Genomic DNA, 11,858 nt, shown 5'->3' with positions numbered 1-11,858 from the left:
GGGCACGAGCGGACGTGCGGATCAGCCGGCGTACACATACCTTAGAATGATTGTGCTGTATTTATGCGGAATATGGATGCTTCCCGGGTGGCGTCGACGACGGGGTTGCCCACATTGAGCCACATTGCGATGTTTTCCGCTCTTGCCGCTCGCTTTTCGTCGCGTCGACTGGTTGGGAAGTTGAAATTGAGACATCCCATTGCCCTTGTTCCCGAAGCCTTCCCGATCCAGGGTCCAACGCTGCACTCTTTCACAAGGACAGCACTCCTTGCTGGATGAGACCGTAGTTGCGTCTGCCCCTCCCACAGGTGGTTCGTTGGTTGTCCCGATCGAGTCGCACGCCCTTCGTCAACCCGTAAGGTGAAGACCAGACTCCAACCAATGCTCCGACCTTCACCGTCACCGTCAACAACACCGACAACCATAGTCCGTCGGTATCTCCCTCAACTCGCACGGAGAGTACATCCAGACCTGTTCGCCCACTCCGCCGACCCGAATATACAACAAACGAATGTCGCCAGTTTACAAAGCCTCAATGCGCTGGTTTCGCAGGTGTTCCCTGCTGGCACCAAGTCGAGTAAATGCCGGGGGGATCCGCCGTTGGATGGGAGAGTTATGATAAGCGGGTTCAGAGGAGGGGATGTGAAGCTCCAATTCTACTGCAAACGCACCCACGGAACCCCCGAACTAGTCCATCACACCCTCTGCTCCCAACCGACAACACCCGGCCCGAGCACCGCCCCCACCCGCCCCCTCATCCCACCCCTCCTCCTCAAACGCCTCACACCCCTCTCCCGCGCCCGCCTCGAAACCCCCCTCCTCGCCGCCTCCTTTCTCTCCCTCTGCGAAAAAGCCGGCGTGAAAGTGGCAGAAGCTGATATGGCCGCCGTCAAGTCGTGCGTGGAGAAGGAGCTGAAGATGATGGGTGGCGCGGACGTGTTGCGACGGGCTTCGGTGAGACGGGGCGGGGAGGGGGTTGGGACGGCGGCGTCGTATTTGAGGAAGGAGTTTGAGGAGGCGATTGGGAGGGATATGAGACGGACCATGGCGGGGGCGGTTGAAGGGGGTGAGAGGGGTTTGCAGAGACGGAAGTATGCGGAGGGGGATGCCCCGGCGGCTGCATCACCACCATCAGCAAGTCACCCGCCAGCTGCAAACTCGATGGAGAACACCCACATCCCACCCAACACGTTCTTCCACCGCGCCCTGGACGCTTCCCAAGTCGCCACCGCAACAGCTACCTTCCGAACCCTACCCCCTGCGATCTTCAAGGGCTTTCCGGTGCTGGTAGCGAAGCGGTATCATCTCAGTGAGAAAGGCGTTATGGTTATTCCCTGGGACTTTACTGAGGAGGGCGTGAGGGCGTTTTTGGAGCCGGTGGATGATCGGGATGGGATGAGGAGGGAGGGCGGAGGGCGGAAGGAGGCTGGATAGGGCGACTTGGCGCAGGTACTGCTCGTCTACGCATCCAAGGAAGACCAGGCACGGCGTACAGTTTTGCAACGTAGAGCAGACGCCCGCGTCGGCTTTGGACGGTCGTTCCTTAACCGATGGAGTGCGGAACCGAGGGAAAGCCCCACAAGCGTCCGAGACTATCCGGCTAGGAGGTCAAGAGATGTCACCCCACGCTACCTGTCTCAATGCGATAACCGCACAGCGCAAGGGGAAAGGCCTGGCACCGAACGCCCCTATAACTTCAAGGGCCTTCTGAACAGCGAGCGGCCCCGAACACATATGAGGATCCCGATCGTCGCCCATAACTGAGAGCTCCGCTATCAGGCATGGCGTCGATTGCACCGGTTGAGTGCTTCGGGGCTTCCAAGACCCACTGCCAGTCGTACCGCAGAGCAGACATGCCTATTCTGGGACGAACCTGTTCCTACTCTCTCGGACGTACGGCCTGGTCGAGATGTGTGTCCGGTGCCAGGACCCGCAGTGGCACAATGTTCAAACGAATTAGTTTAACTTTGGATTCCGCTGGCATTGGGAGAGTCCGTGTGGGTATGGAGTTCGCGATGTAATGCATGGGTAGAAAGAAAGCTCCTCGAATGAATGATGATAGAATTGATGTGTCGCTAAGGGGATGTCTAGAGTGCGAGTGTATGGGCGAGTCGACGGGGCTAATCCGAAAGCTCCACAGCAATTAGGGAGTACGCCGTCAAGCACTCCGTGCCATCTTCCTCAGTTGTAGACCATGCCTTACGCCATCCATCCCACTGGGTGACTCTCAATGCCATTCACAGAACCAGCAAATCCTATCCAAGTGCCAAAACAAGACGCCCATTAAACAACCCTCGAATTGTGAATCTGAAACACGAGCACATCCGACGCGCCCACAGCTTCCAGCCGATCCATCACACTCGCCGCCTCACTCTTCAACACCATGGCGCTAACCGCAACCCACTCCTCATCCTCCAGAGGGCTAACGGTGGGCGCTTTCCGACCCGGCGTGATCTTCACGGCGTCTTTAAGCTTCTCCCGGTGGATATTGTAGTTGCACAGCAGATATTTCTGTGCCGCGACGACGCCTTCGATGCGGCGGCGGAGAGTGTCGATTAGCTTCGTTTGGTTCGTGGTTGTGGAAGAGTACTTTGCGGCGTTGGCGATGAGGACGGCTTCGGAGGTGAGGAGGGTCGAGATGGCGTGCAAGCGGGCCTCGCGCATCGTTTCGCCAGACTCGACGAGATCGACGATGCCGTCGGCGAGACCGAGTGCGCAAGCAGCCTCGACTGAGCCGCTGGCATGGTGGATTGTTGTCGTTGATGCTGCTGCTGATGTGGTCTTCGCGGAAGTCGACGAGGCGATGGAATTGGAAAACAACGTAACAAGCGCCTTCGCCGCATCTTCCTCGGACGCACCCGCCTCAAGTGCATCAAAGAACCGCTTCGACACATTCCCAAAACTCGTCACAATTCGCTTCCCAACCAGATCCCGCGCGCGCGTCACCCCACTCGCGACCGGAACCTGCACACACAGCTTACACCTCCCAAACCCCAACTTCGTCAACACCTCCACCTTCGCCTCCCCTTCACTCCCCGCATCAACATCATCCGCAACAGCCTCCGCAATGACGTCCTCCCCCGTGATCCCCAGATCGACGTTCCCGCGCCCTACATACGTCGCGATATCGGCCGCGGGGAGAAAGACGATGGCGACGGGCAGGTTGGTCGAGAGGGCGATGTCGAGCCGGTTTCGGCGGTGGAACTGGATGTCGGCGCCTTTGAGGAGGGTGAGGCAGTGTTCGTTTAGACGGCCTTTTTTGGGGATGGCGAGGAGGAGCCGGTCGGTTAGGTCTGAGACGTCCATGTTCTGAGGAATGGAGATGGGGACTCGGGCGATGGGTTTGGCGACTGTGAAAGAGGTTATCTGCGGTGCTCTTCGCGGCGAGGCAGGTTGGGAGAAACCAGGAGTCGCTGAGGAGTGTTGTTGGATGGGAGGAGTGCGATGTCAAAAAGCGACGAGGAGAGAGAGGAAAGAAGCTCCGCGCGTTATTCCACGCGGTGACTCATGCGAGATGACTCATGCGTACCGACTGCTTGGGAACGAGCACCCGTCAGGCCCCCGGGCGCCCAGAGAGGGAGTTCCTCAAATTCAGCACGTCCGCAAAGTACATGTACAGTACAGTACATCTCGCAGCGTAGCGAAACGAGGGCTCCAGGTAGTTTCTGCTTCCAAGACGTGAGATCACAACAGAAAAGGTTCCCGGATGTAGACATCACGAATAAATCTTTTGTCAATTCAGCCCGTCCTGATCCTCAAATTGTGCTGTGTGGCCAGAGCAACTGCTTTCTGAGGTAGTTATTGGATCCATTGCTCGGAAGTCCATGTGTATATGTGTTCACAAGGGATGCTTTGGTCACGACTCGCAGTGTACGGAATCACAAAAGTCTATACTACACTCCAAGCAGTCCAACCCCCTACACCAGAGCGTAAACAAGCACCGCTCCAGCAGCTGCGACCAAACCAGAGTTGGCAGCGACGGACATGGCGCCGCTCTTGCCAGACGCGCCGGGTGCGCTGGTACCGGAGGGCGCGGCGGCGGAGGCCGTGGTGGAGGAGGTATTTGTGGCCCCGGCGGCCATTGCGCCGCAGTAAGGGCCGAGCTTGTTGGAGGATGTGCAGAAGGCGGTGACGGGGCCGCACTGATGGGAGAGAGAGATGGCGTTAGCGATAGGCTCATTAACCATCAAGAACACATCAACCATCAACGACTAATCAACAACGTGGATGAGGAAAGTCTTGCGCCTTTGGCCCAATGTGGTGCTTTGCTCGCAAAGGCATTCGGTTTCGCGAAACAAACACTCGCTAACGTTCACTCACCTGCTTCATGTTTGGCATATCCAAGCAAAGCCTAGCCGCCTGAGTCCAAGTCTTGCATTTCGCAACTCCAGTCGCCGGATCAGCGGCGGGACACGCATCAGGCCCTTGACAATCCTTCATGTCGGGCATCTCCATACAGATACTGGCAACAACACCCGTAGCGTCCTTCGCGGTCAGCAGGTTCGCAACGGGAGTACCACTTGGCTTGGGAGTGCATTGCGATGCGGTAGCACCTGCGGGGTCAGCGCAGAGGGAAGCGAGGAGACTGTCTGGGTTGCATGCTCCTGTGGTTGTTGCTTGGGCGAGGCAGGAAGCGGCGACGTCGCAGGCGGGGAGGGTTGAGAGGGTTGCGCATGCGGCCGTGAGGGCTGCGGCCGAGGCGGGTGTGGACTGGGCTTGGACGGTGGCCGCCGCGAGGGCGAGGGTGAGTGCGACGAGGGAGTTTGTGAAGACCATTTTGTGTGAAGCCGTCAGAGAGGGATGATATAAGTTGGGAAGGTGATCTTGGAGTGCGCTTGCGAGAGTTGCGAGTGCGTGGGAAGACGGCGCAAAATCCGCTCGCCCGTCTTTTATGCTCTTTTTCGCCAGCCACTCGCTTCCGTGGCCGTGTGGGGGCGGCTGAATCCTGGGCTGAATGAACCGATCGATTGATTGTCTTTCGTCATCCACGTGACTGAACTGATTCAACTGACTGATTTTGAACGCGGTCACCTGCGCGAAACCCACCGGACGAGGAGTCACTCCTGTCGAAGTCCTGCGAGTCCTGCATTCCACTGATTGACCAACCACTGGCAAAGGGGGGGGGGACAGAGTGGCTTTCGACAGGAGATGCCCAGGAGGCTCTCCTATATGCTGTATATAGCTGAGTGGAATGCTTCTCCGTCGACAACTTGCGAACTTGAGAAAGACTCGGTAATAAGAACTTTCGGAGGAAGGCTTCACACGAGAACCCGCTTTCTCGCACACGGGCTGCAAGCGCACCGCGCCCCACCCCCGACGACGCCTGGACATCCCACCTCTTCCTCGACGCCGGGGACTTGGCAACCTCCAACATCTCCTGGATCCTCCCCACCTTCGGAACGTTACTGTCCTTGAATCTCTTGTATTTTATGTATGCGGCAGGACGGTTGATGCGGGAGGAGATTGTGAGTGTGCGCTGTGGAGTTGGGGGTTGCCGTTGGGGAAGCGTGGAAGACGGTTACGGCGTGGGATGAGTTTGGGAAGTGGAGGGGTGATGTCGTGATGACGAGAGTGTCCATACTCGAAGGCAGAGGAGGGTTCATCAAGATCGAAATCAAAGGCAGAGCCAAAGTGGGAGGAAATTCACGCCAACCCAAGGCACCTACCGCTGCCACACCACCAAGGTTTCCCCCACCAAACATGTTTTCGTACATACCCGCACACCACACACACCCGCCTCCAGCTCCCTCTGATCCAACTTTCTCTGGCGCACATTCACACAACATGCATCAGCCACCTGGACCATCGAGGTTCGGCCATCATCATCCGATGTCACAATAGGGAGCATTGTCTACATAACAGAACAACTCCGGATCTCATCCCCATTCTTCCGGGTCGCTACGATTATGTTCAAGGGGACCGGTGGGGACGTGACGAGGTTTTCGAAGGATTTGACTGGGCGGAGCGGGGATACGCAGGCAGTTGTTGTTAGGTCAGTGCAGGGGAGGTTGGAGGTTGGGAAGGGGCAGGTGGAGGATAAGAAGGATTTGTAGGGCGCGGGCCCCCGATTTGGCATAGGCCTTTGCCCTGTACTTGGATACTGCTTGCGTACGATCGTTCTGCGACCAAAGCACGTCTCGAAGAAGATGTTCTCGGGAAAGGGTTCCAGGCATTGACGGCACACGAAACAGGCATTGTGATAGCGACTATCGTTCGCGTTGATGTGCGAGCCTGTGATGAGTTTGCGGCAGACTTTGCAGGTTGGGCCTGTGGGTTGTTGCTGAGGGCCCAGGGGCGGGGTTGATTGGAGAGGGCCTGCGAGGTGTGGATGTGGGGCTGGTGGAGGGAGGGACATTTGGGCCATGATGCGACACGAGGGGGTGAGTGAGGATATGGGAGTGTAAATATGAGAATGGGGTATTGCATATCATGGGGGGGAGGGGTCGGTAGCTAGTCCCCGCGCGATAAAAAGGCGTTGAGGGAAAAGAGGGAAGACATCCGAGAGACGCGTCCGTCGCCCTGTTTGTCAACTGCGCTCTCTCGTAGTCCCCGCCTTTGAAAGCCCCAGTACGCCTTGCTCGCATCCACAGAAGATCAGACCCCTCGCCCGCTCCACCCTCCGCTACGAAAACGTGGGCACAGCAGCGCAGGCGCCTTAACAAACCCCCGCTCGGACATGCTAGTCGACCCCGACGATTTCGACTTTTACTACTCGTCAGAGGACGACGCACAGCACCAGAAAAGTAAAAGTAAAGAGTCAACGCCATCCCCGATACTGTTCTCCCGGGATTCGAGTGGTGGGAACCGCGTGAAAGGCGAGAGGAGTGGGCGGCATAGGGAGGTTGACGCGCTGGGTGGGAATACGGGGTCGGCTGGAGGAGGACGGCAGACACGGAGAATGAGTCGAGGGACGGGGATGGCCGGGTCGAGTTCCAATTCGACTCGGGGCGCTTCCCCACCAACAGGGGTGTTGATCGATTTGGATGCGCCTGATGAGCCGATGGTTGATGTTCGACATGGGACTGCTGATGTTCTTGGTGGGGGTGCTCCTATTCCTGGTATGGATGATTCTCAGAGTGTTCCGAGAACGAGGGTGTGGAACTCACGGACTCTCTCTCCTCCCCATGCCTTCAGCCCCACCAAGGCTACGAAGAACAACCCCAATAACCAGGTCCACAAACACAGCAGAACTGATAGACCTGACCGGTCCCGACTCCCCACCCCTTCCTCGAACCTCCGCGTCACGAAGAGCACCCTCGCAGTCCACGCGCGCTGCCAGCACCACCAACAACCACAGCGTCAACGACCCCGACGACGTCCTCTACACATCCTTTCTCACGGCCCCGACGAATGCCATGAGCAGCCGATCGACGTCGACATCGTCAGGGAGCAGCGCGAGGGTCCGGTCGTCGACTTCGTCGAGGACGTCTAGCAGGACGCGGAACAATCTGTTGAGTGGAGTAGGGGAGGAGAGTAACGCCGCTGGGAGCAGCAGTGGCAATAGGAGGGTTGGGAGTGGGAGGGCTGCGACGAGCGCGGCGTTGAGAGCGGTAATGGGGCTGGATGAGACGGGTGCTGCAGGAGGGACGGGGTCGTCTAGGTCTACTAGGACAAGATCTTCGGTGAGTGCTGCGAGTCGCGCTTACATTGCGATTGGGAATTTTGCCGAGTGAAGTACACTTTCCAGGCCCGCGATCCTCAACGCCTCGGCGGCGGCCGCCGCATCTCCCCCGACGCCCTCCACCGCGCCCGGTCAACCCGTAACCGTGTCCCCTCACCGACCAGACCCTCCTCGCGCTCCAACTCCCGCACATCAACAATAAGAGTACCCCCTAATCCAAGTCCCACCGGCGAACGAACCCTCTCCGACGAAGACTTTGCCCGAATGCTTCAAGAAGAGGAATACAGCGCCCTCCAACAACCCTCTCTCGGACACGGCTACCGGCTCGGCGGCGCGCCTGGCGGACCACCGCGAGGGATGGGATACGGCCTCGCGGCGATGCAGCGGGCACGGCAAATGGAACGTGCGGCGAGGGGCTCGTATTTGGGTGCAAGCCCGGATATGGAGTTTCTGATGGCGTTGCAGGGGGAGGAGGGGTGGGGCGCTGAGGAGCTGTTGGCGGATTTGATCATGTATGTTTCATTACGAGAGCTGCGGAAAACAGGCTTTGCTTGCAGGATGGGGGGATGAAAGCAGTAGATGGTGTGTCGGTGCACTGATTGTGTTACATTCTTCAGGCCAGGCCACCTTCAACACGCCGAAAACTACATGGACGACGACGAACTCGACTACGAGGTAATCATCCCCCCTTTTCCCCCCTCACACCCCCCATCCCCACACTAACCCGACCCCGCCCCTCCAGCGCCTCCTCGCTCTCGGGGACCGCCTCGGCGACGTCAAACCCAAAGGCCTACCCGCTGCCACCATCGCCTCCCTCCCGACCTGCACCTTCCAGCCCTCCTCCACATCCTCCCGTAAAGGCAAAACATCAACAGCGGCCGCGGCGAGTGTGGTGTATCTGTCGGGCGAGGACGCGAAATGCACGGTGTGTTTGATGGAGTATGATGCTGGGGAGGAGATCAAAGGGACGCCGTGCATGCATTGGTTTCATGGGGAGGTACTGTTTGGATTCGATTGCGGGAGGTTGGGTTGTGGAGTGTTGGCCTTTGTTTTTTTTGCTTACTGGAGATCCTCTGTTGCAGTGTCTGGACCAATGGCTGAAGAACAATAACTCGTGTCCGATGTAAGTGTGGCGGATCCCCCAGTCGGTGTCGTAGATTTGGTCCTCTGAACTTCTGACCCCTGTTGTTTTGACACCCACTGCCAGTTGCCGCACGTCGATCACCGGTAACTGACCGAAAGATCCCCGAAACAACACCCACCCGAACTAGACATCCCATCCCCCGACCCCGGCGAGCACGTACCATGCGCCGTCGTTGTGCGACCCCGGCCATTAGCACTCCGGAAACCTGCTGGACACTACGACGTCCAGCATAATATATACCCCACCTCGCCTCCCACCCGCCGCCGCTGGAAAAGCCCTGAGTTATGGCTCCCGATATAGAAGATGCTGTTGTTGCGTTGAAAGCTCTGGAGAGGTTTCGTTGCCCGGACTTTGTATATGCGGTATTGGTCATGTACAAATAAAGGCGGGTGTGAACTGTGAAGGTGCGGATACCGTGTGTTTGTCGGCCCGCTGCTCTCGTGGCGGGGACGGATTTTATGTTGTTCGCTGTGGTGAAATCGTTCCTCCGTCTTCGGAACCCATCTACGGATTTCAATCTCCGCCATTTCCGATGGCTGGGGTTTCTGGGAGAGATGATACGGGTATCTGCCCCAGTTGTCCGTTTTTTCATGTGTGCCTCCACGAATAATGTGAGGAAAAGTCACTTCGATATCGATTGTGAGGGCGTTTGGAAATGGGTATTCTATATATATATACATGCTTTCATCGAAGCTTCCTCAGGCGCAGACCGACGCTCCAAAAACAACAAGCATAGCGGCCCTGCCAACAACGCCATCCACCATCCCCCGGAATTTACACATCACCTCCCTTACCCTCAATCCTCCCCCAACAGCGCCTTCAACCTCTCCACCTCCTCCTCCGCCTTCACCAACCTCTCCCTCTCCCTCTCCAGCTCGCCCAAAACCTTCCCATTCGCCTCCCTCAACCGCCGCACCTCCTCCGCCTCCACCCCCGTCGTATACCCATGCGCGCCAGAATGCCCCACCCGCTTCGGCACCCCGCTCGCCGGCTGCGCGCGCAGGATCCGGTGCGCGTCCTCGGTCGGCTCGTTGAACACCAGCTCGTCGTAGTGTTCGGACACCACGGACTTCGATGTCGCCGTTGACGATGAGGATGCGTTGGTGGTCCCGGAGGCATCGTCCTTGGGGTACAGCTGCAGCGTATGCACGAGGGCCACAACCCCCTTCTCAACGGTATCGACCATCGTGATCCTTATCGGGATATCGAACTCGCCCCACCCGGTCTCGTGCACCTCCCACGGCGGGCCGGAGTCGATGACTCTCTGCGGCGGCTTGAATGATTCGTGGAGCTTGAAGCGGACGGATTTGATGATGTGCGTGTAGTCGTCGGCGGCGTTCAGCGGCCGCACGTAGACGGTCCATTTGTGCGTGTGTGTCGGGTCGTTGCGCTTTTCCGAGGGTTTGAGCAGCGTCGCGTGCGAGCCGTAGAGGATCGGGTAGCTGTGGGAGATGTGTTTTAGACGGGGTTTGGTTACCATTTTTCGATCAGTGGTGGTGGGTTGCTTTCGGGTTGCGATCGGTGGCGGGGAAACGCAGGCTGGAGAGAAGAGCTCGGTTAAGCGCGAGTGTTGCAAAAGCAAAAAGAAAGTGCATTCAGGTAACATACCACTGACGCGGTCATACTCTGAGCTGAAGGACGTGGGAATCGAACCGGTGACCTGCACGTCTGCAGACCAGGAAGATTCGCCACTACGCCAAACAGTATATGCTGGCCACAAATTTGGTTACGACGCCCCAGACATTATTCCGAGCATAGCCACCTACGCGTTTTTGGGCAGGCCAGTCACCGAGGTCCCCGAAGGCTGCCCCGAAGGGAAGGAACCAATTGGGCAGAACTGACACAGGCCGAGCTGCCACCCCTGACGGCGGCGGCTTCCTCTCCGCAGGAGGCCCTTGGATTCAAAGAAAAGCACAAGGAGATGGTGGAGAAGGAGGCGGTGCTCAAGGAAGTGCTAGCGACCGAGGGCACTGGGCACATGGGGAAGGGCAAACGGGCGGCCCAGGACGACGACGCCGAAGACATACCCCCAACCCCACAGACGATTGAAGAACTCGACTTGTTCATCGCCAGTCTTCAAATGCTGCTGAAATAGCGAGAGCATCAGCTGGAGGAGTTAGGCAGCCGCGATGCTGCCAACTGGATCCAGGACGCCTTTCAAGAGGATCGCAAAACGATCATGACCTGCCTCGCCATGGCAAAGCTGGTGTTGGTGGAATCTAGGCGAGTTGCATCGTCAGATGCCGATGTTGGTACAACGTCGCAAGGTGAGCACTGTTCAAGGAACAGGAAAGCTTTTCTATAGGCGGACGCTGCTCATTTATGCGATCCCATCAAACACAGGCAGCTCCCACCGCCGGCCACAACCATACGACCGCCCTGCACCCCCCAACCCATCACACACCCACGACCAGAGGAAACCAGTACCACAACGGAAGTCTTCAGGACTATCGCAGGCACCACGGTCCACGTGAAGAAGGAGAAAATCCAGGGGTGGGACGAAATGGTGCGCCGGATTGTGGAATAGGAACGGAACACCTTTCTTTACTGGCAATGCAGCGACGAAATGGCCATGTTCAAAGTCACGGGGTGCGTGCACATTTGGGTAGGAACCATGCATGAGACCTTCGGGTGGCGGGGTTTGGTCGATTACGACAATGGCCGTCGAAGTCGGTATCGATCTAAATGCGAGTAGATCGTGTTCAAGATGTGTTAACGCCTTTCACGATGAAGCTCTCCACTGAAGCCTATTCCCTTTACCAGACTTCGGCACTCTGGCAACCAAAACGCGCGACACACTGTTGCGGATTCAAATCCTCCCAGTGCAAGATGTTTTCGGCTCGTGGTGGTATCGTACCCACTTGAGTGAAAGGCTGCATACCTCACAGTGGGCGAGAACATCTTTCCGCGTTTGATCGTCGTGGATTCGACCCACTAGGAACACTCTGCAAAGAGTCTCTATGATGTTGGTTTTCACGGCGGTTCTGCAATCATACAGTGGGGCCGACCTTGGGTGTTATCGTACCCCTCGACCAGGTCCCATCTGTGGGTTGAGAACAACTCCCGTGGTGTTATCGTACCCATGGTGCAGTT

The 11,858-nt window shown here is 57.6% G+C and overlaps 5 protein-coding genes across 5 annotated transcripts; 2 read left to right on the top strand and 3 right to left on the bottom strand.

Annotated features, from left to right (window-relative positions):
* Positions 1–216: 216 nt before the first annotated feature.
* EV422DRAFT_345072 (uncharacterized protein) lies at positions 217–1,608 on the top strand. Its single transcript, XM_053066491.1, has one exon. The coding sequence runs from the start codon at positions 382–384 to the stop codon at positions 1,432–1,434; it is 1,053 nt and encodes a 350-aa protein (XP_052920756.1). The 5' UTR covers positions 217–381; the 3' UTR covers positions 1,435–1,608.
* A 675-nt stretch (positions 1,609–2,283) lies between these two features.
* EV422DRAFT_502032 (HisG-domain-containing protein) lies at positions 2,284–3,306 on the bottom strand (the record flags this gene model as incomplete). Its single annotated transcript, XM_053068242.1, has 2 exons — positions 2,284–2,771; positions 2,859–3,306. 2 exons carry the CDS (start codon positions 3,304–3,306, stop codon positions 2,284–2,286), a joined length of 936 nt encoding a protein of 311 aa, XP_052920755.1.
* Positions 3,307–3,857: 551 nt separating this feature from the next.
* On the bottom strand, positions 3,858–4,931 carry EV422DRAFT_345057 (uncharacterized protein). Its single transcript, XM_053066490.1, has 2 exons — positions 4,321–4,931; positions 3,858–4,142 (listed from the first exon to the last, which is right to left on the bottom strand). Exons 1-2 carry the CDS (start codon positions 4,774–4,776, stop codon positions 3,918–3,920), a joined length of 681 nt encoding a protein of 226 aa, XP_052920754.1. The 5' UTR covers positions 4,777–4,931; the 3' UTR covers positions 3,858–3,917.
* Positions 4,932–6,676: 1,745 nt separating this feature from the next.
* EV422DRAFT_572484 (uncharacterized protein) lies at positions 6,677–8,856 on the top strand (the record flags this gene model as incomplete). The annotated part of the gene is made up of 7 exons (XM_053073131.1): positions 6,677–7,058; positions 7,135–7,622; positions 7,688–8,133; positions 8,239–8,296; positions 8,364–8,618; positions 8,704–8,744; positions 8,829–8,856. 7 exons carry the CDS (start codon positions 6,677–6,679, stop codon positions 8,854–8,856), a joined length of 1,698 nt encoding a protein of 565 aa, XP_052920753.1.
* A 526-nt stretch (positions 8,857–9,382) lies between these two features.
* Positions 9,383–10,354, bottom strand: EV422DRAFT_548379 (yeats family-domain-containing protein). Its single transcript, XM_053071660.1, has one exon. The coding sequence runs from the start codon at positions 10,243–10,245 to the stop codon at positions 9,562–9,564; it is 684 nt and encodes a 227-aa protein (XP_052920752.1). The 5' UTR covers positions 10,246–10,354; the 3' UTR covers positions 9,383–9,561.
* Positions 10,355–11,858: the final 1,504 nt, after the last annotated feature.

The sequence above is a fragment of the Fimicolochytrium jonesii genome, assembly GCF_025526975.1.
Source record: "Fimicolochytrium jonesii strain JEL569 chromosome Unknown EV422scaffold_46, whole genome shotgun sequence".
Classification (NCBI taxonomy): Eukaryota; Fungi; Chytridiomycota; class Chytridiomycetes; order Spizellomycetales; family Powellomycetaceae; genus Fimicolochytrium; species Fimicolochytrium jonesii.
Note: the sequence above shows the minus strand (reverse complement) of the source record. Positions and strands in the feature narration are given on the sequence as shown.

Excerpts from the sequence above, each read along its gene's own strand:
- EV422DRAFT_345057 (XM_053066490.1), bottom strand. The coding sequence starts at position 4,776 with ATGGTCTTCACAAACTCCCTCGTCGCACTCACCCTCGCCCTCGCGGCG. Across the intron at positions 4,143-4,320 it reads ATATGCCAAACATGAAGCAG|TGCGGCCCCGTCACCGCCTT; the intron begins GTGAGTGAACGT and ends CTCTCCCATCAG.
- EV422DRAFT_548379 (XM_053071660.1), bottom strand. The coding sequence starts at position 10,245 with ATGGTAACCAAACCCCGTCTAAAACACATCTCCCACAGCTACCCGATC.
- EV422DRAFT_345072 (XM_053066491.1), top strand. The coding sequence starts at position 382 with ATGCTCCGACCTTCACCGTCACCGTCAACAACACCGACAACCATAGTC.